Here is a 27,690-nt window from a genome sequence, read left to right as displayed (position 1 = left end):
AACACTCATTTAGGTATACTTATGCACCTAGCCCGAAACCTACAGTGGGAATAAGCCTTTGTCCATTTATGGCATATAATATTTGTGAATACCTGTAAATAATTACCCCTTATTCATCTCTCTCTCTCTCTCTAGTCGGTCCCTCATATCTGAGGATTGTGGTCAGCATCAGGGTTGCATCTGGAGCGGATGATCTGCCTCCACCGGTTTCTGACCAGCGCGTCTCTTACAGTTGTGCAGAATTTAGAGGACGATGAGTCTTTTACTTGGTCGGTCCATCTCGTTGGTATACGACCGCGCAATCTTCTGCCTTCGGTTTTCCCCACCACAATCACTTTTTCTAAATTTTCATCGCCTCTGCGCCCTTATTCATAGACGATATTTATCTAAGGACGGAGCATTGCTGTGATAACAAGCCTGTTTCTCAGCTTTGTTTTTATGACAGCTTGCTGTTTAGTCAGCTTTCTTTATCTGACAGCCAACTAGATTCGAGTTGTATCTCAATATTAGCCAATCGCAACGGCCCTTGTCTACGCATTTCGAAGGCTGCCATGCCGTCAGCACTGAGAAACAGACTTGTTATCACAGCAATGCTCCGTTCTTATATGAGTAACATCTATGAATAAGGGGATAAATAGTATATGTTTTATATACTATAACGACACATTGCGGACATCTATATGAAAATACTTGTATTGTTTAAATAATTAAAATGGACATACGTGGGATATTACAATCACTATTTATATCGAATAACATACTGTATAAGTTTGCACATCACACTGTATAAGCACAACCTCACTAGGTTGGTGGCATTTTATGCACTAATATAGAATTTTGACTGTAAATATGTTTTGTTTATTAAAATTCTTAATATCAGCTTTACTCATTATATTTTGATATCTCGATATTACCTGCAGCATAAAACATGTATAAAATTAAAATGCCGCATAATATTATCATTTTGGGTGTGTTTATTTAGACTTTAGTCTAAGAATTCGGAGTTTGCGAACATACTGTTTACTTGATAATGAATACACAAAGGAAACATTGTACATACTTACATGTGAAATGTCACGCCTTTTCCCTATTTTAAGGGTAGGCAGAGGTGTAACACAAGCATATTTCGTCAGCTATGTTGTCGTCAGAAAACATGCAGTTTGCATTGATCAACAACTATAATCGACAGGTACAACTCAACGCCGGCGTCCCCCAGCGAGAATCGCGCTAGCGGACGCGTGGAGTTGGCACAGAGGCACAACTCGTCGCCCGACACGGGACTGGTCACCGTCGGCGACCATGCAACCAAAATGTGCGTAATTTGCTACCACGTTTATTAATAAGCGTTTGGATGTGAAAGAAATCTACAGATGTATGACAGAATTTAGTGTCCCCGAATGCTGTGCGTTATTTTTTTCAAACAGGTCAGAATAATATGTGTTGATTACCGACTGTTTTCGTCATCGAATACTTTAATCCACGCCTTACTTAGTTACCATCAGGTGCAGTAAGGTCGTTTAATGCATTGCCGTGTCTGGTATACAAAATAATATTATTTATAACGGACAACCACCACTATAAGAAAAGCAAGCCAAGACACAACTATAAACCAATCGAGAGTGAAGATTAACGAATAATTTAGGCGTTACTACTTCAATAATATTTAAATACTGGTGCTTTGGCGGCCGACCAACATACGAGTATATAATGATCACCTTGATATTTGTTTTGAATTAAAGGTCAATATTTAAATAAAGTAAATTCACATTATTTGTACGCTGGGTGTTATTTACATCTATGTTTTGCATATACTTAAATAAGAATCGAGTGAATTATGTGTCGTGCGATTTCGATTACAGTAGTAAAATTAATGTATTATTGGATGTTGCAATTTCAAGATTAAATTTAGCTGCACAACGAAAACATAGAATAAATTGAATAGTATCAACGGCCTTGCAGTGAGTAACTGAAGTACTCGAATTTAAAAAAAAATGATTTATCAGGATTTACGATAACTTTACCAATAGCAGTTAAAGATTAATGTAATGTCAAATTTGCGTGCAGGTTCATATCGCAGCCGGCGTCCCCCGCGGGCGGCGCGGGCGGCGCGGGCGGCGCGTGCGGCGCGGGCGCGGGCGCGGGCGGCGCGGCGGGCGAGGGCGCGGCGCGCGCGCACCACGCCGTGCGCACCTCGCGCTCCGAGGACCACTTACAGGTACCGCTCAACTCCTTACTCCGTACTCTACACTCTTTTGTAAAGGAAATACATCATATGCTAATTTAAATAAAAACACAAATTTGGGCATGTTGTTCATTACTCAGATTTCGACACAACGAGACTGACATAAAACTGTTAATCTGGCAAAATATCGATTTGCTTGTGTATCGTGCCAATCCATTGTAAGTTCCAGAAGGAGTCGTCGCTGAGCGCTGTGGCGGTCGACATGGAAGAGGATGTGACGTCATCGCTCAACACGCTGCTGGACGCGCGACCCGACTCCGCCACGCCCGGCCCGCGTTCCGACTCCGATCCTGAACGAGACAGGTACCACAAAAACTTCATTCGCTAATGTAATTCTAGCACTACGGCAATTATGAATACATAAACTTCAGCGGAAATTCGCTGCAATGTAGTGCTATGTTACGAATAATATTAATTTACAATTGACTCTTTATCCTGTCCATCCGTTCGGAGGTTAAATGGCCTGAACTTTGCGGACTCTATATTATATGTTTATCACTGCATTTCAACACTAGTATTTATGCGATTTGCAATAACGTGTACGTGTGTATAGGATCGTGTGGACGTACAACGCGCCGGTGTCGTGTGCGTCGGAGCGCGCGCACTGTAACGGCTCTGGCGCCACCTCCAACTCCACATCCATCTCCGACGGCATGTCACAACGGTAATCAACTTGAATATCAGCTTAGATAGGGCACTAAATAGCAGAAACATTAACAAGATACCCTGCAGAGTAGAAAAATAGTTTTTCCTTTAGTGTAGCAGTGGAGTAAAGGTAAATTTCTGCTTTTGCTCCAGCAAATCGTTCTTAGAAATATTCACAAATTTTCATGATATTTTGACCTTGATTAACACAAATACGCTCACCAAGATAATTTGCAATTTACTATAAAACTTATTAGATGCCGAACAGTCGTGATCCTTGCAGGGATCACTAGGGCACTATTAGAGTATAAATGTGAAAATCTTTAAGTGAGTGTTGTGTCGCGCAGGTCGTCGTCGCCGGCGTCGCCGACGTCAGCGTCGTCGTCGGGCATGTCGTCGCGCGGCACGCCGCCGCAGCGCGCGCACCACCACGCTGCGCACGCGCACCACAAGCTTAACGGTAAATAACACTTTCTACAGTTACTATTAGCAGTAGCTGATGCTATTATGACAAAAAATAAACAAGCACATGAGATCCAAATGACGAGTTCATTTGGCTCTTTGGTGAAAGTGGAATTATTAGCTATTCAAATTTTTGTCCAAGAAAATCATATTATATTTTTTATGTTTCTTGACTACCCATAACCTATAATTTTTTATAGGCTATAATGAAAATAATAATACATTTCCAGGAGACATGAGTCTGTCCGAAGCAGTGTCAAACATATCAAGCCCCGACTACCAGGACCAGGACGACATGTTCGAGACAGGCCGCGAGTGTCCGCGCATGGAGCTGTCCGACCCCTCCGACTCCGATTCGACCATACTAGTCTCCGAGCCTTGTCACAAGCGCGCCAAGTCCAACTCTACGTACTCGAACGAGCACGGCAGTGACGTCACGCTCAACGGCGACAACAACGAGCACAGGATAGTGATACAAGTGAAAGGACCCGACAAACAGACGCCGAACGCAACAGAAAATGTAAATAATAATAATAATAACAACAACAACTACGCGCAGAACACAAACGAAAATGGATTCAATTCGCCCGAGAATCAAGGTTATCAGGTGAGATAGCGATTTGGGAATGTCATAAAATAAAAGTAAACAAACTTGACTGAGAAAATCTTATCTTGTATAGAAGACACCTTGTGTGAGCAAGGGCGTTGTTACAGTAGCATGCGGCTACATTTATACATTAAAAAAATTGTTCTGGATTGCATTCTCCAGAAGAGGATGTCATCAGCAGGGCGGTCAAACATAAATAATGTATTGTCATACGACTTGTTCTTATTATTATATAATAGAGTTTTATGTAACATTTTACCGTATTTCAGGAACTAGGGAGCAGTTCGGACGCCGGTTCTGACGAGGGTTCCGACGGTGACTCGCTTCACTCGTTCCACTACAGCCCGAAGGCGGTAGACATCCCCTCCGCGGAGCGGCTGGCCAAAAGACTCTACTACCTCGATGGATTCAAGAAATCAGACGTCTCAAGGCATCTGAGCAAAAAGTGAGGCACTTTCAATTTGCTCTATACTTTGACTGTTCAGTTCCTTCATGCCAAATATTTCTTTTATCAGCTAAAAGCTTTTCTGGAGATGATTTACAGTGACATATGTATGCGAAAGCCACCGTAATATAGGAAATACTGATTGCAGACAAATTGCAGGCCCGATCAACACAAATTGTTTATGTGATTGTGATCGGTGTTTATCATTACGTTATCTCAAGTATATACATATGACAATATAATAACAGCCAGAGGTGGCTCTAGCTCATTTGTCGCCCGTGTGCAAAGAATTCCTTGGCACCCTCTAGGCGACAATGTAATATTTAATTTTGATAATATGATATCAAAAGTTATTGTGTAAAGTAAAGAAGTCGCTCGCCGGCCTTAGCACGGGCGTAGGTTGTTTGAGAGCGCCAGTGTCGCTAGCGACGCACGTTCCTTTGAAAGTGTCGCGAGTGGCGCTCGGCGCCCCCTCACACTATGAGCGCGTGTGCGGCGCACACCCTGCACAATAGGTAAAGCCGCCTCTGATAACAGCTGACATGTTTGTATTATACCCAGACACCATAACAAGTATTTGTGATAACCTTTATCAGTAGACAAGTAACGCAGCGTTTTTTATCTATAGCAACGAGTTCTCGCGCGCAGTAGCCGAGGAGTACGTAAAGCACTTCTCGTTCGCGGGCGTGACGCTGGACGCGGCGCTGCGCACGTTCCTGGCGCGCTTCGCGCTCTCCGGCGAGACGCAGGAGCGCGAGCGCGTGCTCGTGCACTTCTCGCGCCGGTACCTCGAGTGCAACCCGGGATCCTTCCGATCACAAGGTAGCCAGCAATTGGTCAACTTGCATAATGCATCATTAAGATTTTTTCTTATTACCGTAAAGCTATGCTGCATATAATCTTATTTACATTTGGTTGTACAAATGTGCCTCATTATTGTACCACCTGTACGTACATAATATTGTTTAATGAGATGGAATTGCGTTTCTGTTCAGACGCGGTGCACACGCTGACGTGCGCCATAATGCTGCTTAACACTGACCTGCACGGATGCGGCGGCGGCGGTACGTTTCGGCGCATGTCGTGTGCGGAGTTCATCGAAAACCTCGCCGAGCTTAACGACGGCGACAACTTCCCGCGCGAAACGCTCAAGCACCTCTATCACGCGATACGCACGCAGCCGCTGCAGTGGGCGTTGTGAGTGCCGTCATATATAATTCTATTTACAAATATGTGGTTGATTTAATTTAATTGGTGTGAAGTTAGGTATAAGTGTTTAAGTGAGTATTGGACATGTGCATGTGTGTAGGGACGCGGAGGCGGCGGCAGCGGCGGCGGAGGCGCGCGCCGGTGGCGGTGGCGCGGGTGGCGCTGCGGCACCCGTCGGCTCCAACCCCTTCCTAGATGTGCCCGACCAGGCGCGCGCCGTCGAGTACAAGAAGGGATACGTTATGCGCAAATGCTGCGTCGACCCCAACGGCAAGAAGAGTACGTCACACCCTTCTTACTACCTTCATACAGCTAGCTCATTAAGCCTAGTAAAAATACTACTACAATGCATAGACACCAATCAAAGCGAACCTATGGACTGACATAGTCCCGAGCATAGGTCAAATCTCCTTAAATCAGGTTTTAAAAAAAATCCACAACAAAAACTATTTTTGCTTACTCAGGCAAATTTAACAAACTTGTATGGATACTAGCATACTACCGAATCCATATATATTCCATAATGCTACCTTCGTATCGATTTCCATTTCTCTCGCTTGTTCGTTTATTCTCGATTATTTGTATATGTCGCGAATGTATCACTCATTTGTGTTGTGTTTTTTTTTATCAGCTCCGTTTGGCAGGCGAGGCTGGAAGATGTTCTACTGTACGTTAAGAGATTTGGTTCTATATTTGCATAAGGACGAGCATGGTTTCCGACGCAGTCAAATGTCGGATAATCTGCATAATGCTATACGGTAAATGAGTGTAATTTATAGTACATTATTATTGTATATATGGTACTTAGTGTTCATATGTCAGTCTATATAATTTTCGTTCATTCCAGAATACATCATGCCCTTGCGACAAAAGCAACAGATTACACAAAGAAACAACACGTGTTCAGGCTGCAAACTGCCGATCAGGCCGAATATTTGTTTCAAACAAGGTAATATCATCGATTAAAGAGTAATAAATAAAAGGTAGTTTATGCCATGAAATTAAATACCACGGATGCTTTGTTACAGTGATTCAAAGGAATTGTGTTCGTGGGTGGAGACGATTAACTTCGTGTGTGCAGCGTACTCCGCCGCGCCGCTCGCGGGTGCCGTTGGGTCGCAGCGCAAGTTTCAGCGACCGTTACTGCCTTGCACGCACACTAAGCTCTCTATGGTACGCATCATTAGCCAGACCTCAATACCCGTTGTTCACTATGTCTATTACTATCTTTTGCTGACGACCAAGCCGTATTAAACTCTTGTCCCTGAATAAATATCCCACAATAACTAACAAATGTTCATACTTATGTAGCATATAATAATGGTGATTGTTGCTTGCAGCGCGAGCAACTCGCGGAGCACGAGGAGCGCGCGGCGCGGCTCGAGGAGGAACTCGCGGCGCTGCGGCATGCGCGCGACAACACGCCGCACGCCCGCGATAAGGAACACTACCTCGTATACGAGGTCAGCGCACACGCACACACTAATCGAACTTAACCCTATGTCCTTTCCTATATACCGGGTTACATTTATTTGAACATAATAAAATCAACTAACCGAGTGAAATGGTGTGTAGCTTCTTCGCTACATCACATAATATTTCTTTTTAGTAGTAAAACGCGTAATAGTTAATTTGTTTTTACAGTTTTACATTAAATAATGTTATATTATGTAAGGAATAATCAGTAATGTTTCCGCAGCAAAATAATAGATGAATATGTGTTCAGATGAAGCGGTACCGCACGTACGCACACGCGATGCGGGCGCGCGGCGGCGGCGCGGGGGCGGAGGAGGCGGCACCGGCGCTGCCGGAGCGCGGCGAGCGGGCCGAGCGCGCACACGCCGCGCCGCCGCCCTGACGCGCCATGGCGGTGTTCGCCGCCTGCGTGCTGTGACGCTGCCCGCGCCTGCCGTGCGTGGCCGCGGCGCCCGCCGACTGACCCCCGCGGCCTGTGCGGCCCGCGGATGGGTTTTGGCGATTGTGAACGCTTTCCAAGTGTTAAATTGGATTTTTGAGTATATCGATACATCTAGTCTTGTCTTCCTTGCGATATACCGTTTAGCGTTCGACCGCGTCGCCGTCGCGCTCTTGCAGTGTGACCGCGCGTGCGGTGCGTGTGAGTCGACCGCGAATATGGCGTAAAGTGCGAGTGATATGAATGTGAATATTATATACGCCAATAATACTCGGAAATAGTAACTCGAGGCTCGCGTACCGTCGGCTCGTGTTTTTTGGTATTTAAATTTGATATTTATTATTAGCGTTCTGCGTTACTGATAACGGTAAGGAAATTGTTTTCTTCACTGATTTGCCGTTATGGTTATCATAACGTCGTCATAAGGCTGGTGGGGATGCGCCCTGTTGTTTTATAACGTGTCACATGTTGCTGTGAAATAGTTACGTTACTGTACCTAATGTTTGGCGTCGGCCACAGGGCCGTCGGTTATACGCTTTAATTATTGTCTTATTATGATCACAACATATTGGCTTGGTAAGATATCATAAGAAAAATCATATATCATTCCATGTAACTCGGTACCATTGTTCATTGTAGCGCGGCTGTAAGAGGCGGGCGAGACGTGGCGAGATTTAGCTGTTGACTCATTACTTTACTCTTTTTTACTTTATATTTAAATCGGTATATTATTTGACAACAGCTGAATTTATTACATTGTTGTAAATAGATTTTAAAGTGTTGAGACTGATATGTGATGTTATTTATTTCATTCGTAAATTAACCAGTGTCAAAGTCTTAGGCATCGATAGTGTATGAATACACCACTAGGATCTCAGTTGTAATGTATAGCGCCTTTAGGTTGAAAGATTATGGTTTACTGTATGAAGACGCGTCGAACGGAATTTGTATTTGAATATTGTGTTCATGTTTGTTAGCTTTCTCTAGTATTTATTTACAAGTTCTAATTAGGCATTCTAAGTCAATCCTTACAATCAATGACAGCTAGAAAAGCAATAATGTTTGCGTGTGTAATGAATGTATATGTAAGACACCTACTTTGGAATGAATCAATCAAGGTCAATTGTTGTAACCAATGAATGAGAACTAGTATTAAAATAAAGTTCATTCCAATATATTTCCGGCAAATATATTACTTCTGAAGGTAAATTAAGATTTCTATGACATACTGTACAGAGATATGAATGTGAGATAGGGAACAATTTAAGAATGTGTTGATAATAATATAATAGGTACAAGATTACATCAGTGTCTTGTAATATAAAACTATAAATCCAAAGCATATTTACATTTTTCATTTGTAAAATCAATGAAATCATTTTAATGGCTGCCTACACATTGCATTATTTAGTTCAGTATAAGGTTTAAAATCCAAGATATTTATGTATATCTTTCCTAGATGTACACTTATTCTTGTAAATAAACTGATATTTTTTTATGAATTATTTACATGTAACATTTATTTTTATATTATTTAATGTATAGCTTGGTGAGACATGTTTTTTTTTTTATAATAAAAATGTTTGCTCGGCGCTTGAAATGATATCTGCATTATTTTGCTTTTGTGAAGATTACATTCTATTGATTGGACTGTGCCCCAATTAAATATAACAAGATGAACTTGTATTCAAATCTATGAATGTTTAAATAACAATAATATTTACTTTGCTCAAACTGTACAATTATTTGTACAAATGAGCAATGAAGGGATAGTCCCTGTGAATAAATATTGGAAATTAATAGCACATTTTCATACAATACACACTTTATATTGTTACATCTAAATTGTAATTAGTGGAAACAAAGTATTATAAAAATAAATCTCTATCAGTAAGTATGGAATTAAAGGTGGCTGTGCTGGAAGTGTAGTTATAACATTTGGATCCAGTAGGTAATTATTGGAACTGTTTGCTGGAGTCGAACAACAAATCATGTTGGAATTCAGCATCATATTGTAAGGTAGGATCTACCACTTTCATAGACATTTTGTGCTTACATTCATAAGCAAAAATAGGCATGCAGGGCTCCCTACAGATCACCTGTGACTTAACTTTCAGATTTGAAAATTACAGCTATAGAATGTTTGAAGGTAAATTGTGTTTAACTGAGATTAGTGATAGATTGGATGGATGGTTTTCCCATATGTTAGACACTTCAACATAAGACTTTTTGATCTGTTGGTGCAAAATCCTATGCATCAAGTCGCGGCATCCTCAGAGATTCGAGTCATGCCTAAATCTTAATTGTAAATATGGTGTCAGGACTGTAGAGATCCTTGCTAAATTTTCATCAATCATCAGATAAAGTACATTATAAATGTCTAAGTAATTGAAACTATCATGTAATAATAGCCTTAGTACTTTTCTTTTATACCAATCATAACCTTTAAAGAGCTGAAATAAATATTTCAAAACAAGCCATATTATGTTTTATTTATTTGTAAGAATATTATATTATATAAATGTATATAAAATGAATTAACTTAGTATCGTGAACCAAATGAGTAATCCGTGTTTTTCTGCAATGGCCTCTGCAAGGGGTGTGCCAGTAACTTAGCAATGGAATCGTGAATCTTGGTTGCATTTCTAGATACCTCAAAGACATAAGAATACCCATTGTCTAGGTCTTGTAATGCATCATAAATATCTTCACACTTATTCATAGCACAATCTTCTTCATGTGCCAGCAGAATGTCTATGTAGAAGTACAATTGTTTCTTCAGAAACACAAAGTTTGGATTTTCCTGGGGTATCAGTGGTACACAGTTTGGTCTGCCATACAAAACTATCATCCTTATTACATAAGGAGGGGGCAGTATACACTCTCCTTGCTTGTACTCTGGTATGTCAACCTTATGTCTGATCATGTTGAATAGTTTAGAAAAGTCTATGCTTTCAGATGTACATTCCTCCACATTTGTATAGTCAATAGCATTGATAATATCTTTAAGGTTGTTTGTAAAATTCTGTGCCCAACAAGGCTCTGATTCTTTCAATATTAGTAGAGCAAATTCTGTTTTTTTATTAATTGCATGTTTTGAGTGAAGGAAAAAATCGAGAACCCTTTTCATCATATTCATAGGAGTAAATGTTGTTCCATCGCCCAAACGATACAAAGAATTGTGGTTGATGTAACACACATCCAAAGCAAATAATTATTTTCTCAGGGACATTCACATTGGGCACATTAGGTTTTTGAAAATTAGCTATTACTTGCTCTTGTAATTGCATTAATTCTTCATCTGATGATTTTTCCAAGGTCTGTACATTCCTGTAAGTAAAAAATAATAAAATCAAACTTATTTTTATACAAGCCATAAAAAATATTTCAGGCCACAATGTACTCATTGTTTCCTTCAGAGTAAATCTTCCACAATAGCTAACAAGTGAATTATAACCTGACTAAATATAAAAGTGAAACAAATTGCCCATTTTATAACAGTACATATAACTTATTTTTAATTCTTTTCTGTTATACTTTATCCTACAAATAAATGTTATCAGGTAATTGAAAAGTATTCGAAGTGTCTTTCGTTTTAGTGAGATTTTTGAAATTAAATAGGCTACTTGCAAAAACTCAGCGGTTTGCGGGTTGAGTATAGCTGCTCTAATTGATCCGCTAAAAAATTAGTGATATGAAATTATAATATGGGGTGGGTTTTGAAACTTACCCTATTTCATGAACTTCTGGAGAAAGACGGGTATTTTCGTGGAGTATATCTGGTGAATCCATTTTAACTTTATGATTATAAACCGTAATATTAATTTACATCCGCTGCTAACAACACCAAAATATTTTTGTGATTTTATTTTTTTTATAGGTAAATGTCAAAGTCAATTAGGGATGAGAATTGCGACTAAATATGAATACTATTGTATGTATTTTTGATAGGTATCGCAACTTATAGACGATGTTTTTATAAAAAAAAAAAAAAAAAAATTCAAACAGATATCCCATATCAAGATACAGCAATGTCCGGTGTACACACCTCTGGTACACACCATGATTTGTATAGAAAGAACATTTTATTCGGAAACGAGTTCCATTATTGTGACTTTTGCCTTTTCGAAAATAAAACAAATAAAACAGTTGTTGTCACTTGTCAAAAATCAAATGTCATTTGTCACGAATGGAGAACCCCTAAAAACGTGTGAAGAATTTATACTAACTTTTTAAACATTTATCATAAGTAATAATGGATTATCATTACGAACAGGTTAGCGAAGTAGAAGCTTTAGATTCCATTTATTATGGAGATATGCAAAGTAAGTACATACATAAATTTAAGGAATATAGCCTCGTAGTGTTTTTATTGTTAAAACAACGTTACCTATAAACGCTTAGTGATTTTATAAATAATATAAAAAATATAAATTAGCCAACGTAGCCAGGCGGTTTTGAGTAAGATGGACACACTGTATTGTATATTTCAGGCTAAACTAATAAACTAAACTTACAACGCATTGCGACAATTTCACTCATAGAGTTTTCATTTGGCCGAAACACCAGCTTACTGCGATCGCAGTGACAAAATTTAAACTTAAAACATATTCGTTAAAACACATATGCTAATTTATAGTTTTAGAAACTGAACCAGTTCACAAATTCAGTATACCAATAAAATCGGAGGGTTTCGACGATGGCGATGGACTGGCTTGTCAGTTAGTATTCACTTACACGCCAAAATATCCAGATGATATGGTCCAAATAGAAATAGAAAATGAGGAGAATTTCGACAACATTGTGGACAAAGAGGAACTACTCACACATTTAATTGAACAGGTTTGTTGCATTTACAAATTAAAACCATATGCATTCATTGTATTACAGATACTTAGTTACTTTTTAGTTGAACTATAGACAAAATTGTTTTAGTTTTAGGAACAATTAATCATTAAATATGATACCTGATTTAGTAATTTGCAGGGCAAAGAGAATCTTGGCATGGTCATGGTGTTCACATTGGTGTCGGCTGGACAAGAGTGGCTCAATGAGAAATGGGACAAAGTAAAGAAGGACAGAGAGGAACAAATACTCGCTAAACAGAAGGCTGATGAGGAAGCAGAATTGGTATGAATTACAATATGTTACTTTAGAAATATAGTCAGGGATAATATTATAATACAGTGGAACAAGCACTGATAAACACTGCATAATTCCATATTAACTCCTGCAAAAAAATCACATAATATATTATTATAGTATAATTACTATTCCCAACAATATGTCATATAATACAATACATGGTAAATACTATAAATAATTTGGATTTTTAACAAAATAATATAGTGTGCGATTGGCAAATATTAACTGATTAAAAAAATATGCTGATTTTGTAATCAACTGTTAGTAATTTCTGGTATGATGAATATGATTCTAATTTGGGTTTATAAATTGAATATTTTATAATTTCCAGAAAAGGTTTGAAGGTACAAGAGTGACGGTAGAATCATTCTTGGCATGGAGAAAGCAGTTTGAAATTGACATGGGCATTCCGGCCAAAAGAGAGAGGGAAGCTAAAGACAAAAACAAACTGACAGGAAAAGAACTGTTCCTCCGTGACACAACACTCAATGAGTCTGATCTCAAATTCCTTGAAGATGGTAGATATTGTCTAGTTCCACAGTTTATATAAATTAAATTGCTGAATACTTCAAATATTATTTTGAATAGTAAAAGTTATAGAGTTATTATTCAATGATCTAAAAAATAAAATATTTACCTCCATTAAATAGTAGATTTCACAGTTACTCGAACATCCATTCTTTATGCAACTATTGTAAATGACAATGAATCAAATAAGGTGTCTTAATTTTTTTTTTATCACTTTTGGACATTAAAGCTGTGAATTGTAAAATACATAACTGTGTAAATTGTGTAATTTGTCAACAGGAGATGCTGTCAAGGTGGATGAGTCTCTATTCCAAGACTTAGATGACCTGGATCTTACTGATGAGGATGATGAAGACTATGTTCCAGGGCAGAGCGGCAGTGACAGTGATTAGAAGACCACATTCCCACCACAGGGATTCACAAGGGATGCTTGATCCATTTATGCAAATCCTAGCTATATTAAGTTATTGTTCAATAAAAGCCCATTATTAATTGAAGAATAGTTTATTTACAATATTTCACTATATGTACATGAAAAATGTGTAAAAAGCAATGGAAGCTATGTTTACGAGTAGGGTTATTTTAAATGTTTAAAAGCAGCATTTTAGATACCAATATATTGTTTTGTATAATTAATTTTTTGCAGTTTGTAGGCAACTTTTAAAAGAGCGAGAAATGTGAAAAAAATATAACTAAATTAAACTAGTTGATATTTACTTGACAATAACTTGCACCCCAAATTCAGTCTGTAAATAAAACTACAAAGCCGAACAGATATAGCAAAATCATAAACAAAGACACTAAGGGCATGGGAGCAAGGATCACAACCCTACCCATTAGTGCCACTATTACAGACCTAATTTTATTAATTTAATTAAAACTTTATTGTATACCGTAAATATAAAAAACAAGAAACTTTTTATACAGACAGTGGAAATGATTAAAACATCAATGGTACAAATGGCGGTCTTATCGCTCGAGGCGATCTCTACCAGACAACCATTGGATGGAGATGGTAAAAATAGTCGAATGGCAGTTTAGGGCGTACGTAAAAAAATGACTTACCATGTAATGGAAAAGAAACCTAGTGCAGATAAAGCGTTATGTTTAATTTATTTATAACTAAGTTATAATTCACGAACCGTGGTTTGCCTACACAAAATAATCTACAAGATTGTAGTCTTTTTTATTTATTTAAAACGCTGCTCATAACTTTATGAATTTTGCTGCTGCTGCCATCGTACGCATTAAACGTGTACAAATTCACTAGATGTAAAGTGTATTCACCAGTCCTAGACCATAAATGTTAATAAATATCTACCTACTTACCTTTATCGTATTATAATTGCCAGATCGGATCACCACCTAGGTGATCCGATCTGGCAATATACCCAAACTTTTAGAGTAAAAAAGTAATTATAATTTGCCAAGTAAGTACTTATAGGCATAATTAACATTTCCACTTCTGGCCTGGCGAAATAAACTAGATACAACGACGGGTGGCAGGTTGATCGAAGACGCGTGGTGTTTAGCGATCTATAGTGAATATGTCGATTTACATAATACTCTTCATGAAGAATGAGGAAATTGAATAACTCCTAAAAATCTTATTGTAACTTGAAACTAAAATCAGTACTCTAACAATAGGTAAAATCGTAAAATAATAAAATCGCCTAACATAATATAAAACATAGTATAATTGTATCTAAGATTATAAAGCAAAACCCAGGGCTCATAACTAAAATTAAAACAGTTAAGTTTGAGCAAACAAAATAATTTGGCTCGTTTAATGTCTATAGCTTATGATTACTAAAATAGACAATACTATAAACGTAAAATGATTATCACAAAATATATTTACAATGTGCAGTCTTCAAATAAATTATTAAAAACATAAGCTCAATATCATTTCACTAATAACTTAACGATAATAATTAACCATAGATATGTATGTTAAAATAAACAAAACAATACTAATTTGCGACGACAATCTATCCCGGTATGAGGTATTATACATTCGTCTTTTTATATTTTTCAAATCGCAATGTAAAACATCAATATGACAACAATTTCATTTTTAAAGAGTAACACACAATACAACAATTATATTTCACGATTTAAATTCCTAATTGTGTGTCGAAATGAGCACACGTTTACAATTTATTTATATAGTAAATAGAAATGTTTTGTTCAATAATAATCTTAGGTGTTGAGATTGGGATATACAACATTATCGAGAGGCTCATACGATGTCAGTATGTTCTCGTTGACAACACCTACACAACATAATAAATATTATATTCTCAGTAAAGGAAATAGGGAACACACAACAGTCATGCATACTAAATCATATTAACCAACCAATTTAATAACACGATGTGGTAAATGCAAGAGAAATAACAAAACACATGTAATATAATAGATATCTAGAACGCAGTGAAATAACTAAAATCCACGATAGCCCTACATGACGTCCTATTCCTTTAGAACAATAAAACCAAACAAAGGCCACTTGATTTATAAATGATTGGCGAGTGGTAGTCACCTATGCTATAGATCAATACAATTACAGCCATATTAATTCCATACACACATTACTGCTTATTGTAATAATACTTAACATTTGTACCTAAAATATTGTTTTACTTTCGTTATAGTGATCAATAAGTAAGACACGATTTCACCGGTTACCGTGGTCCCAATGGCATCGATTTATTGTGTATTCGGCCTTGAGACAACGGAATTATATACTTTACAAAGCTACCTACCTACTTACAAGCCTGTGTAAAAATATTTATTGATGGGCGTATTCATTTTCATAATGCGTTATCTAACAGTGTATTGCTGTAACCTCTTACATATCAACTAAGTACGTTGTCTAAAAACGGACCTGTGTCCAAAGGATACCACGTGGCACGGATTGACAAGTCTTTGTGAACGCAACAAGCAAATAAATGTCTATCGACCTACAAACAGTGCCCGATTCAAGCATTCCAACATTCACAGAAAAAAATCTGTATTGCAACATTTGTTCATTTCGTATCACGATAGATGATACAATCGGACGCGTTAACAAAAGACAAATAGGCAAATAATGGAATAAATTATACAAGTATAGTGCATGACTTGACGTCGGTGTGGTCTGTGCATTACATTTCTAGGCATATAACCGACGATACGAAGGAGTAATATCCTGGGCACTGGCACTGGCAGGGGCACTGGCAGGGGCACCAGCAGGGGCAGGGGCTACAGGAAGCGCAGGCTGCGGTCGGCGGCGAGGACAGGCTCGCGCGCTCACTTGAGCCGCTGCGTGACGTTGGCGAGCGCCACCGCGAACGCTTGCAGCGCCGAGAACGGGTACTGGAAGTCCAGGGTGTAGGCGTTGCCGTCGATACGTCCGAACTGCATCACCTGCACAAGATCATTAGTCGTCATCATTATCATCAACATCGTCGGCCACACGAAGTCATCTACTGAACATGGACTCCGGCCCCTTAAAGATTTTCAGACTAACCTGTCAAAGCGGCCTATAACCAACATCTTGTGACCTATTTATATTATATCGATGTTTAAATAATGTAGATATGTAATGTAAGCGTCGAGTCCGTTGAAAAAGTATACAATATTTATTTAATTAACTCATTAAGGAATAATTACCTATAATTGTGTGAGTACCTGTTTCCCGTGGTATTCGATCTGGAAGTTCTTGGCGGACTCCTGGGTGACGCGGCCGCCGAAGTCGAGCTGGTAGACCTGGCTGTTCTCGTTCCACATGGGCGCCTTGTTGTGCATCACGAGTTGTCGGCGGGCGCTGTTGCGCGGCTCGTTGTTGTTGGACGACGTCGGGACGCCGCCCGCGCGCTTTAACTGGCAACGATTTTAACTTTATTAAACTACTTATTTGAAATCTGTCCCATATCAAAAAAGGCTTTTTTGGGAATTTATTATAACCAGTAATCGCACTTTAGTCTTGAATAATGGCACGAATGGTGTTACTTTTGTCAGTTATCTCACTGAGAAGTAATCAATGGTTATGGCCAGGTAAGTGGCTAGAAACCTAGCCAATTTTTAACCATTTTCAGTTTTTCTTCTTTAAAGTGAGAAAAATCAACGATTGATCGTGTGATGCCTGCAGACCACATGCCTGTTTAAAATGTTTAATAATTAGGTCCTATAAAAATATTGAAATTGTGGCACCTTGTTTCTGAGCTGAGCTTTCTGGAAGCTCTCCAAGTCCCTGTAGTTCCTGCTGTTAACCTCGCTGTATCCGCCGTTCGAGTACTCGTCGTCGGAGCTTTCCGACGGCTTCTTGTTTCTGCGCCGATTCAACAGCGGTGAGTTCAGGAGTTGCCTGTAAGTATAATTCAAAGTATACCTATTATAGGTAGGTATATAGTTGTGTTTTCGCAATGCACTGTGAGTGTGAGGTGCGCGTCGTTCGGAGTGTGGTGTTACCGTATGGGCGAGGTGGAGGAGTATCTGTTGTGTCGCGGCGTGGCGGGCGCGGCGGCGGGCGGCGCGTGGTGCGAGCGCGCGGCGCGCGGCGAGGCGGGCGCCGAGCTCGTCTCCCGCGCCGCGCCGCCCCCGCCCCCGCCCGCCCCGCGCACGCCCCGCACCGCACGCACCGCGCGCGACGCCACCAGCCGCAGCGCCAGCTGCTCCAGCGAGCCTGCACACATCGCACCAACATTACTACACCGCCCCCACCACCTCTACTGACGATCACCCCTTACCTGCATTGTGCCGCTCTTGCGATGTGATAATGTGTAGTTCCTACGTGATCTACGCTTTGGCAGAGTGCGTCTATTTGTGTGACTTTTATTGCGCTCTGTGTTTAAGCTACCTATTTCAAAAAGCTAGCACAGTTTATAATTGCCATCAGTTCCCAAAGCGACAGACTTACCTAATTAATATCGGGATAGCAGAGTTTTGCCAGACTATGCTGACTAAGTGGGCCGATTGGCCTCACTCAAGAAGACCGGAACGGAATCTTGAAACATCTTAAAGATGAAGCGCCGGAGAAAGGTGAGCGAAAGCATCTACTTCAGTACTAACTATAATACTTGCTGTAGTCGGAGTCGCTATCGGTGGCGGACGCGCGCAGCGCCGGTGTAGGCGAGGGCGAGGCGCACGGCAATGGCGCGGGCGGCGCCAGCACGGCGGGCGCGTGCGCAGGCGAGGGTGAGGCTCGCGCGCTGCATGACATGCACACGTACGGCTCGCCGCCCTCACTGCCTGCGCTCGCGCCTGCGCCCGAGCTCAGCCGACAAACCGTGCACACCAACGCTTCCCGTCGCGGCCGCCGCGCAGTCTCTTCCGCGCTGGTGGCGCTGGTATCCTCGCCGCCGGTGCTCGGGTGGCGTGCGTGTGCACAACATTCGGCCCTCGAATCCGTCCGGGACGTCCTCCTTCCACGATCTTGCGTCATTGCCATCTCGCTTGAATCTAAACTTCTTGATTTTCCGCAACGACGTAAGCTCGGCGTCTTGATTGAATCGGCCTGGCGCGCATCGCCATGACGCGGGTGCCGGCGAGCCCGGCCGCGGCGTCGTGTGTTGACGAGCACGAGGCGACGGGGCGGCTCCCCACGCAGTGCGGCGAGGCTCACATGTGCGTGTAAAGGGTCCACGAGGTCGAGGTAGCCGACGCTGCAGCTGCGTGTCATGGTGTCGTACACGGGCACGGTGGCACACACGGGGCTTATGGGCACAACGGTGGTGGTGCGAGCCACGCGTGGCTCTCGCGCGGGGCCCGGCGCGGACGTCTCGCCGGTTGCTTCCTCGTCGATGTACCGCAAGTCATCGCCACGCTGTAAGTTACGGAGCGCATCGGTTCGGCGACCTAGAGCATCAGGATGCACCTCGTGCTCATAGTTCCTATTGCATAATGATTTCAAAATCCTAGTGTTCACATCGTACGCAACGTCGCTCCGGCCGCATATGTTTTTACGTAATTTTGAAAGGCAATTATCGGTGACGTGACCGTCGCACTTCTTAATGGTGACTTGTCGGCTCGGCTCGAGGCCGAGGTTCAAGCTGAATGACTGTTGTTCAATATTGTTTAAGTTTCCCTTCAAAGCTGTGTTATCAGATCTGACGCCGTAATCAGTTCTTCCGCCGCCGCAGAAGTCTCCACGACCACCGCAAGTGACAGTTTGCGGTGACGGCCTTTCGAATATTATATCTGTTGGTGCGACTGCATTTTTCGGCGACTGTAAAGTTGGTACTGAACTTTCACACCGCAGCGGTGAGATGGCATGTCGGTTGGGCACGCCGGCTGAGCTGTTCAGCCTCCGCTCCGGAGCTTGTGTGGCGTGTCTCACTGGAGTGGAGTACACGCTCTCGGGCACGTTGTTCACGCTGTCGTTAGTATCGATGAATGGAAACTCGTCATAGGATTCTGCACGAGCGAGCGAAGGATTGCTCGTGTTATTATTGTTGGAGGTATAACTGTCATTTTGATTTATAATATTGGTATTATTTATTCTGTCGCTGAGCACCATCTTTCTTCTAATGTTGTTGTTAGTGTGGGAGGGAGAATCATTGGAATCGTTGGAATGGAAAACTTCCTCTTCGTCTTCTGAAAATATGTTGGGATTAAAAGTCGGATCGGGACCGACGGGATAGTCATCTCGCAGCTCTGTTATCATAAGCGTCATCTGTCTTGGTTGCAAGTGGAGCAGTGACGTCTTATAGGTGACTTGCCCCAGGTTGGCGGGAACATTTTTGGCCAAGCCGTGCATTTTAAACTTAGTTCCCCATATATTAGAAGTCACTTCTACTAAACGGACGTCCTGTAAAAAACAAATTAGAAGTATGAAACAATATCTTTTTCTACATAATGTTTTTTTTTTTATAATATACGTACTTCAGGTAATGAGTCTATATAAGCCAATTCGTCTGGCGTATCGTCCTTTTCGCTGGTACTTCTTACTTTTCGCCTTTCGCGCGCACGCCGGCGTCTTTGTAACCGCGGAGAGCCAGAACATCCTGTATAAAGTAAATTTTACAGAGGATTGCATTACTATTAAAAATGTAAACAAAACATATTTAGTTGTCAATTGTATCCCCAAAAAAGATAGAGGAGAAAATATAGCATTCTATTGTTTATCAAGCTTAAAGCTGATACTTTTAAAGTTTTAAAAATATAAGTCCAAAGTGATCAAAATAATCTTAAAATGTAATATTTCCAGCAGATCGTCACTAGATAGTGTTACCTTCTTCGCGTTCGGTGTCTGAAGAAGAAGTGTGTGGTGAGCTGTGTGCGTTGCGGCGCGGCGTGTGCGGCGTGCGGGGCGCGCGCGGGGAGCGCGGGGAGCGCGGCGGGGCGGGGCCGGCGCGGCGCTCGGCGCTGGCGGTGCTGCCGGCGCTGCCGCTGGACGAGCTGCCCGCGCCGCTGCTGCTGCTGCTGCTCTCGCGCAGCGCCGCCGTCGAGCACGCTTGCTCTGCCGGAGGTCAAATAAACAACTTTAACCTATCATATTATCTCAATTTAGCTCTAATTTCTGCCGTTCTAATTTAAAAATGCATTGCTATAATTGTAAATTTATTTTATTATCCAACTCTCAGTCGTACCAATATTTCTCTATTTGATTGATAAATTTCAACCGTACCTTCTGCCTGCGGATCGAATATGACGAACTCAGGTCTGATCTTGCTGGTGCGACGGCCCTTCAGCAGCGGCACGAGCCCGCCGAGGTGTTCCAAGTAAAGCGTGTACGCGCCTGCCTCCTCGTCGTCGTGCCGTAGCATGGTGCAATGGAGGCGTCCGCCCGCCGACGGAGGCCGCGACACGAAACGACGTAACTCGTTGGTTTCGGGCACGTTGCACTGTTTATGATTATAAAATTTAAAATTTATAAGTATAACTTCTTTGGCCTGACCCTGGTGAGGGTGCCAAGTGATCTATCTGGTGCTATAGGCTTGAACTTTTGGCAATGAAAAATAATCTTGTAGCGCTGAGAAATTTTTCAAGTCCAAATGAGTAAATAAGGCGTACTTATATTGATGTTATGTGCTTTCATGAAAAAGACATAAAGTTGAATAAAAGTTCGTAGGTGTGTACCCGTATAGTATGTGCGAAGAGGTTGGTGAGCGCGGGCTGCAGACGCGGCGGCAGCGGCAGGCGCGCGGCGAGGCGCGGGTGTCGCAGCGCCTGCGCAGCCCGCACGCGCGCCAGCAGCTGCAGCGGCGCCACCACGCGCCACACGCGCGCCGTGCACACCGCGCCCCCCACCACCACGAACAGACGCCGCGCCGCGTGACCCCACGTCAGCGCCGTCACGCGCGCCTATACACACACACACACACACACGTCATACGTATACGACATATATGTCAAACACATACAATAAAATGTATAAAATTGGAGCCACATCATTTTATATTACCTGAGTATACGGTATTGGGACGGTGTAAATCAGTGCGCCGGTATCCGAATAGAATTTAACCACATTCTTGTACGGTGGTGCGTCGAGTGGCTCGTTTGGTTCTGCGGCAGACAAATAAAGATATCAGATTCAGCTTACCTCGTAGATTCTCAGCAGCCTACTTCAAAGCAAAGAGTCTTGTACAAAATTCGATATCTAAATCGAATAATATAAGCATCAGCCCATGTAAAATTTTATTTTAAGAGCTAATATAAGTTCTCGAACGTAAAAAATACTTCAAACAAGTCAATAAAATACAATTAGATATCCCATTTATCCCCAACCATTACAATTAATCAGGCGAACTGTCTCAAACATTACTTTAACAAGATTCGTCCCGTTTACGACCCGAGACGAATGTAAAGTGCTCATATAATATAATTGCGAACACATTTAGCGTAACTCATAAAATTCATGTCTATTGGCGAATTTATAACATAGCTCGTAAATTGAGTTGTAGATTGAAAAGAAAAGCGTCTCGAATCGTTTATCCCTACAAATCGTTTGAGCGTTCATTTTTCACATCTTCGTGAAAACTATTTAAGTACCGCCACGTCACTGCTCTTTGTGCTCGAAGCGAGGATCACAATTATTACTCGTCCTGCCGCGGCATTGTGGTGCCTCGTTAATCATGTCACTATCCCTAAAACTTAATTAATTATCTATCTACAGGCTAGACAGTGACGTTTTCGAATCCCGGAGTAAACTTATCTTTATTATTAAATGAATATAGAACCATAACACATTATCTAATTTTGAGTACTTAAATTTTTATATCACGATATCTAAATACTTAATATATAATATTATAATATATAATAATATTATAGGTATACAAATTTACGGAAAAGAACTATTGAAATTAATAGCATTTTAATAACTGTTTCTACGCCACTAAGCAGAGATTTTTTTAGCAAAATTTACCAGGTAGCAAAGTGCCCGCAACGGCGAGCAGTTCCCTAGAGTTGGCCCACTCCATGGCGAGCGTGTTGCCTCGCAAGCCAGTGCGCACACGCACAGGGCTGACGTCATCATGGCCCCGCAGCAGCACGATCTCGCCATTGCCGAGCGCCACCGCCAACACATGCCCTCCGTTATTGTCACTCCCCTCCTCTCCCTCCTCCATTTTGAATTTCTCGCATGACCACGCCATTGATGTTATTCCACCCTCAGCGACCAGTTGTACCTATTATAATAGGAATTGAAGTCGCCAGATATAAGTAATTTAGGTTTAATAAAAATATGAATAATACAACATTTGATCTTAATCAACGTAAATGCGTTAAGATAATATTCCGTAACATACTGTTAAAATGCGGCGTGTTAATAGAACGCCACACGTTGGGCGCCACTCCCCGCCTATACCCCGATATCAGATAAGAATGAGATCAGATTCAATGGCTGGCAATTAAATTACTATAATTTCGAATCATAACTATCTTCTTGTGTGAGTAATATCTGTTGTAGTAAATAATAATTAGTTTATTAGTTATTTACATAGAAGAACACTACCTACCCTTCTTAGTGCGTTATTAAAATACCTATATATCCGTTGTTTAACGAACACGTAGTTTTGTATCGAGACTGAAAATTACATCGAAAATTGTTCCAACCTTTATTCGTACAAACCTGTGATACCATAGCGCCGTGAACGTCCATAACAACAAGTTGTGCTGACGCCGTGCCGAGATACACCTGATTATCGTCAGGAGTCCAGCAGCCGCAAGTGATGCGGGCGTCGAGGGACAACATTGAAGACCAGTAACGCTGCCCCGCCACGGAGCCCACCAGGACGAAGCCATCCTGCATAACAAAAGTTGACTCCACATTATACTACTATCCTTGTCAATCAGTGACATAATAGTCTTTCCTAAAACATGCCACTAAACCCAAGCTTCTGTTCGGATCATCCAATTAGGTTCTTACTACCTAACTGTACCCTGAATGTTATAGTCGAATTTAATTAACGTACAAAAACTCTAATTATTTTCTAAAAATGTTAGATGCTTTTATCTGGAAAATAAATTAACCTTGTTTTCTCCTCAGTTTGATATTTGTTTATACCTTAATATCTCGAAACAGAATAATAAATATACTTACGTTCTCTAATAAATATCATGAAAAGTAAAAGCCTGTTTTCACGTTGGTCACGTACATAGTTAATTAGCCAATTTTGCCGTTGGAATTTTGTATCTAATTCGCCTAAATTATTTTATCTATGCTTTAATATAATATAACTTCTTTTGTTTTATTAATCTTTTAATATTATAATTCTTACATTGACTATCCAAATCAAAATCTATAGCCATGGCATTTCCAACATGTAACCATAAAGAAGCATTTTACATATTATGTTCCTAGGTACCTACTGCGTAAGTGAGCATTGAAAAGTTTGTATAAATTCATTCTGTGAAAGTGTTAAATCGCATTAGGCATATGGCAATAAGTTAAAAACATAATAAAAGGATAATAATAGACCTATTAATATTTTTTTTTATGTAATTATGTAATTTTTATTGTTTATAGCATATTATTAATAATTCAATTTGATTTGAAAATCATCGGTAATAACTGCAAATTGGATGACCTGAATACTTATTACTTACTTATGTATGTATTTAGCTTTGCATAGTAGAATAGTAAGCTTACACCCGTTGTGTCAGTAATCTTTTTGAAAAGGACAAAATTTTATTTAATAATAATACATGGCAAAATGTTGTGAAATTATATAAACATTGTGTTATAATGTACTTTTCTCATTTTAACTCGCAACGAAACAAAAACGTAGTTTATGAAAGCCATTAACACAAAATGCATAAAAGCATTAAAATTAATGACAACTTAACACTGTCAATAAAAACCCGTACTTGCTAATGTGACGTATCAGGTACTAAGAGTAAACAACGACGCACACTTCCTCAAATTCGACACACCTTTCTTGATATTATAGGTATATGTGTGTTTGGCAGTGTCGACGCGTGTCACGTAACTTTGCGCATGAGGGCAGGTATTAGAAGCCTTTTAGCAAATTGGAACGACATTTTGACTCTTTCGGGACTTTAGTTCTCAAACGAAACGAGATGATATGTGTGAATACATAACGTAATCGAATTGATACCGCAGACGCGACGTCGACAAAGCATTAATCCCCAGAGTGAAGCCCGCCGTGAATACCGTTAATAGAAAGATATCACGATCCTTTCCGTAACTGAGTTTTAATTATTTAACAGTTCGTCCGAGTCGGCGTGTTTCATAATGGCATTTGTGTGAATAGACAGATGTAATCTAGAAAGCGAGAAACGTTTGTGAAGTTACTGGAGCTTAATGTGGTTACTAGAACTTTAAAGTTTCCTAAATTAGACATTTGGGACGCCTGCCAAATTGTAATCTTATTCAAAATTAGGCGCGTTTAATCCGCTTACGGAGGATCTTGAAATCTTATTTATGTAATTCCTTTGTGTACAAAAACCGATATTCTGTTAACTACTTTACACATGAGATTGTATTTATGCATTGGGTAGTAATGGTTATTGCGTATCATATTAACAGCGGCTTTCTTGATTCTGAAAACTATCTATATTTGATAAGCTATTGGAGATTAACGCGAGACAAGTATACTGATCTAATAAAACACATTAGTTTCTACTATTTTAAAAATCTCGAAACTAATGTGTAGCCAGTCCTCTGCCTGAAAACCATTATCAAGGAAAGTTAATATGAGTATCCTATCAGATAAAATTATTAAATAACCAAGAAACACACAGTTATTAATTATTACCAGTCAGAATACAAGTAAACTCAAAAATAGCTAATTTCGGAAACCTCTGACTACAATTGTATCAATAAAGCGTTACGTTATTACCATATCACATAACTACCCACCTCCAATATTGAACGTTACCTTGAATGACTAGGTAATCATTATTCGTATGCGCCGTATTCGTATACGGGTGTCCGTCGGGATACCTATACTACCATTTAAGATACTACTAACCATATGGTACTTATTGTTAATACCACGTAACATGCCAGCAGTAGGTATTATGTTCCGAAGATTATTATTCTAGGCGGTGGAATTGTGAGCATTACATGAAACCTAATTAATGTAATGGCAAAATAACGAGGGCAAAACATGCTGTACCTACTTAGTAGTAGTATTGTCCTATTTATGGCCAGTAAGCGCGTGCTATTAAGAGAGTAAAGTTTTCGTCTCATTATTCTGTTACATGAAAATCAGAATAATGAGACAGGATATTTATTTTAAAAAGTATAGGAACGATTGCAACAGAATATAAATTGATGCATAGTTTTGATTTTTCACGTAAATTTTGGACAGCATTAAATTCACCAAGCTTCTGTAGAATAACAAAAACTAGTATTCTGGCATACTTTTTACCAAATAACACTGACCTGATAGCAAATAAGCGCCATGCGGCCGTCATGCGACCAGGAGAAATGTGTAACTGGAGTACTCCTGTCATTGATCAGCTCAATGCTCCACCGGCCTTCGTACTTGATCCACACGAAGATCACGCCGGAGCTGTCACACGACGCCAATTTCTGGTATGGCTCGTTCCATTTTACCAGGATAACCTGTCCAATAGAGTTTATTGATAACATTTTCATATTCGAAATTAGTTTCTGTTTCTTAACTACAGTTATTGGACGAAATTAAAGGATAAAGATGTTGATATTTAATATGCATTTTAACGTAGTTGCGTATAGATGCAACAGAAATTGTAGAGTTTTCCGTCAATGATCGCTCATGCCGTCTTAAGCGTAACATGTTTGTGTTTTTGATAATTAAACGTACATAATTAACACAAAAGTTATCATATTCTTACTAATGTAAGTGTACAGGATCTGGCGAAATGAAGTAGAACGGCGGACCCAGGTATTTTACAAGGATAGCGCGGGACAGAAAGATAAAAAATTGTATTTAGATTATAACAAAAAATTTACCGTTTTGTGTAATTTAGTAATTACACAAAACGGACATTTTTTTTTCTTTAGTAAGAATAAACCTAATTAATGACAAAAGCAAACGAATCATTGTGTTTCTTTGATTATGAAACTCAAAAAGCTTTGTTAATACACCTGAAAAGTGAAAATCTAAGTAATTTAAAATACCTATTTATAACATACATGCGACAGACTCGAAATTGTTTAATTTAATAAGCTCGTGCGGTGAAACCCTGAGCGCCGCGTGTCAAAGTAACTCGATATTACGTACATTGCTTTAGGCGAAAGAAGTGACCTACGCTTAGGTATTTTATATAAATGTTTATTTTTCCTTTTACAGAATTATGTCCTCTCAACCAACAACAGACTACATAAATAAGAAGTAACGCTATAACTTATGACAACTTGCTCCGAAAGCTAATACTATTTTTAGTTAGCTACCTAATAATCTTGAATTTATTATCTCTTGTAGACATGCTAAGCTTTCAGATTCGAGTGAAATATGAAACGGAGGTCCCTTATGTAAACATTGAGTCAAGGACTGTAAGACATATTGCTCAGCCGTATTCCAAATGTGTAAACACACAGGACCATTTTGACACTGTGTTAATAAATGATACCACATAGTCGTCTTGAACTCCACTATCATTATTCCAAAAATCATCCATGAATAACGAAGATTTTCGCCTAAAATCCCGATTTTACTTTTCTGATTTTTTTTTTACCATTGTAGTGCAGTGCAAATATTGTGTGAATAAGACTGCTTTTATGTCTGAAAAATTGATGTTGCTCCCACAATAAATTTCTTAATGGATATTTATTTTATTCAAAATTTACACTTTTCTGTGTTATATCTATTGTAATAGTAAATTATTGTTAAAGTGTTATTTTACGACTTCGGATAAATAAGTCTAACTAAACTTATTTCTCATTTGGAAACAACGGTTCTTATATATTTAGCAAATGTTACATTAATAAATGAAGTAAACGCGACATCTGCTTGGAAACAATTCATGTTAGACGGTATTTGACGATATGAAACGACATCCCAGACTGACGAGTGTTATTACATTCCATACGGGAGTCGGGATGTAAGTTACAC

The 27,690-nt window shown here is 39.9% G+C and overlaps 4 protein-coding genes across 10 annotated transcripts in view; 2 read left to right on the top strand and 2 right to left on the bottom strand.

The window, feature by feature from the left end:
- The window catches only part of LOC115448202 (PH and SEC7 domain-containing protein), a 29,036-nt gene extending 19,031 nt beyond the window's left edge, over positions 1–10,005 (top strand). For all 7 annotated transcript variants that reach the window (XM_037440622.1, XM_037440621.1, XM_037440624.1 and 4 more), the window contains 15 exons: positions 1,190–1,312; positions 2,065–2,215; positions 2,406–2,545; positions 2,796–2,906; positions 3,235–3,347; positions 3,580–3,956; positions 4,226–4,401; positions 5,030–5,223; positions 5,397–5,598; positions 5,711–5,889; positions 6,242–6,368; positions 6,458–6,559; positions 6,639–6,783; positions 6,951–7,073; positions 7,337–10,005. In XM_037440622.1, coding sequence (XP_037296519.1) covers positions 1,190–1,312; positions 2,065–2,215; positions 2,406–2,545; positions 2,796–2,906; positions 3,235–3,347; positions 3,580–3,956; positions 4,226–4,401; positions 5,030–5,223; positions 5,397–5,598; positions 5,711–5,889; positions 6,242–6,368; positions 6,458–6,559; positions 6,639–6,783; positions 6,951–7,073; positions 7,337–7,468 — 2,395 coding nt within the window. In that variant the 3' untranslated portion in view covers positions 7,469–10,005. The remainder of the gene's footprint in view (positions 1–1,189; positions 1,313–2,064; positions 2,216–2,405; positions 2,546–2,795; positions 2,907–3,234; positions 3,348–3,579; positions 3,957–4,225; positions 4,402–5,029; positions 5,224–5,396; positions 5,599–5,710; positions 5,890–6,241; positions 6,369–6,457; positions 6,560–6,638; positions 6,784–6,950; positions 7,074–7,336) is intronic.
- LOC115448200 (BRISC and BRCA1-A complex member 1) lies at positions 9,991–11,445 on the bottom strand. The gene is given in 3 exon segments (XM_030175554.2): positions 9,991–10,730; positions 10,732–10,855; positions 11,256–11,445. Coding segments are annotated over 3 exon segments (849 nt in total). The 5' UTR covers positions 11,318–11,445; the 3' UTR covers positions 9,991–10,067.
- A 226-nt stretch (positions 11,446–11,671) lies between these two features.
- LOC115448199 (RWD domain-containing protein 1) lies at positions 11,672–13,695 on the top strand. Its single transcript, XM_030175553.2, has 5 exons — positions 11,672–11,850; positions 12,165–12,367; positions 12,512–12,655; positions 13,002–13,188; positions 13,478–13,695. The coding sequence occupies exons 1-5, from the start codon at positions 11,781–11,783 to the stop codon at positions 13,588–13,590; spliced, it is 717 nt and encodes a 238-aa protein (XP_030031413.1). The 5' UTR covers positions 11,672–11,780; the 3' UTR covers positions 13,591–13,695.
- A 1,261-nt stretch (positions 13,696–14,956) lies between these two features.
- LOC115448210 (tubby-related protein 4) lies at positions 14,957–26,219 on the bottom strand (the record flags this gene model as incomplete). The annotated part of the gene is given in 13 exon segments (XM_037440628.1): positions 14,957–16,609; positions 16,874–17,065; positions 17,396–17,549; positions 17,654–17,867; positions 18,254–19,991; positions 20,066–20,187; positions 20,415–20,642; positions 20,811–21,027; positions 21,263–21,487; positions 21,588–21,688; positions 22,551–22,812; positions 23,256–23,429; positions 26,037–26,219. Coding segments are annotated over 13 exon segments (3,927 nt in total), but the record flags the coding sequence as incomplete, so codon positions are not given.
- Between the last annotated feature and the right edge of the window lie 1,471 nt (positions 26,220–27,690).

The sequence above is a fragment of the Manduca sexta genome, chromosome 20, assembly GCF_014839805.1.
Source record: "Manduca sexta isolate Smith_Timp_Sample1 chromosome 20, JHU_Msex_v1.0, whole genome shotgun sequence".
Taxonomy (NCBI): domain Eukaryota; kingdom Metazoa; phylum Arthropoda; class Insecta; order Lepidoptera; family Sphingidae; genus Manduca; species Manduca sexta.
Note: the sequence above shows the minus strand (reverse complement) of the source record. Positions and strands in the feature narration are given on the sequence as shown.

Coding starts and splice junctions, on each gene's coding strand:
- LOC115448199 (XM_030175553.2), top strand. CDS start 11,781: ATGGATTATCATTACGAACAGGTTAGCGAAGTAGAAGCTTTAGATTCC. Junction 12,368..12,511: donor TCACACATTTAATTGAACAG/GTTTGTTGCATT, acceptor AGTAATTTGCAG/GGCAAAGAGAATCTTGGCAT. Junction 13,189..13,477: donor TCTCAAATTCCTTGAAGATG/GTAGATATTGTC, acceptor ATTTGTCAACAG/GAGATGCTGTCAAGGTGGAT.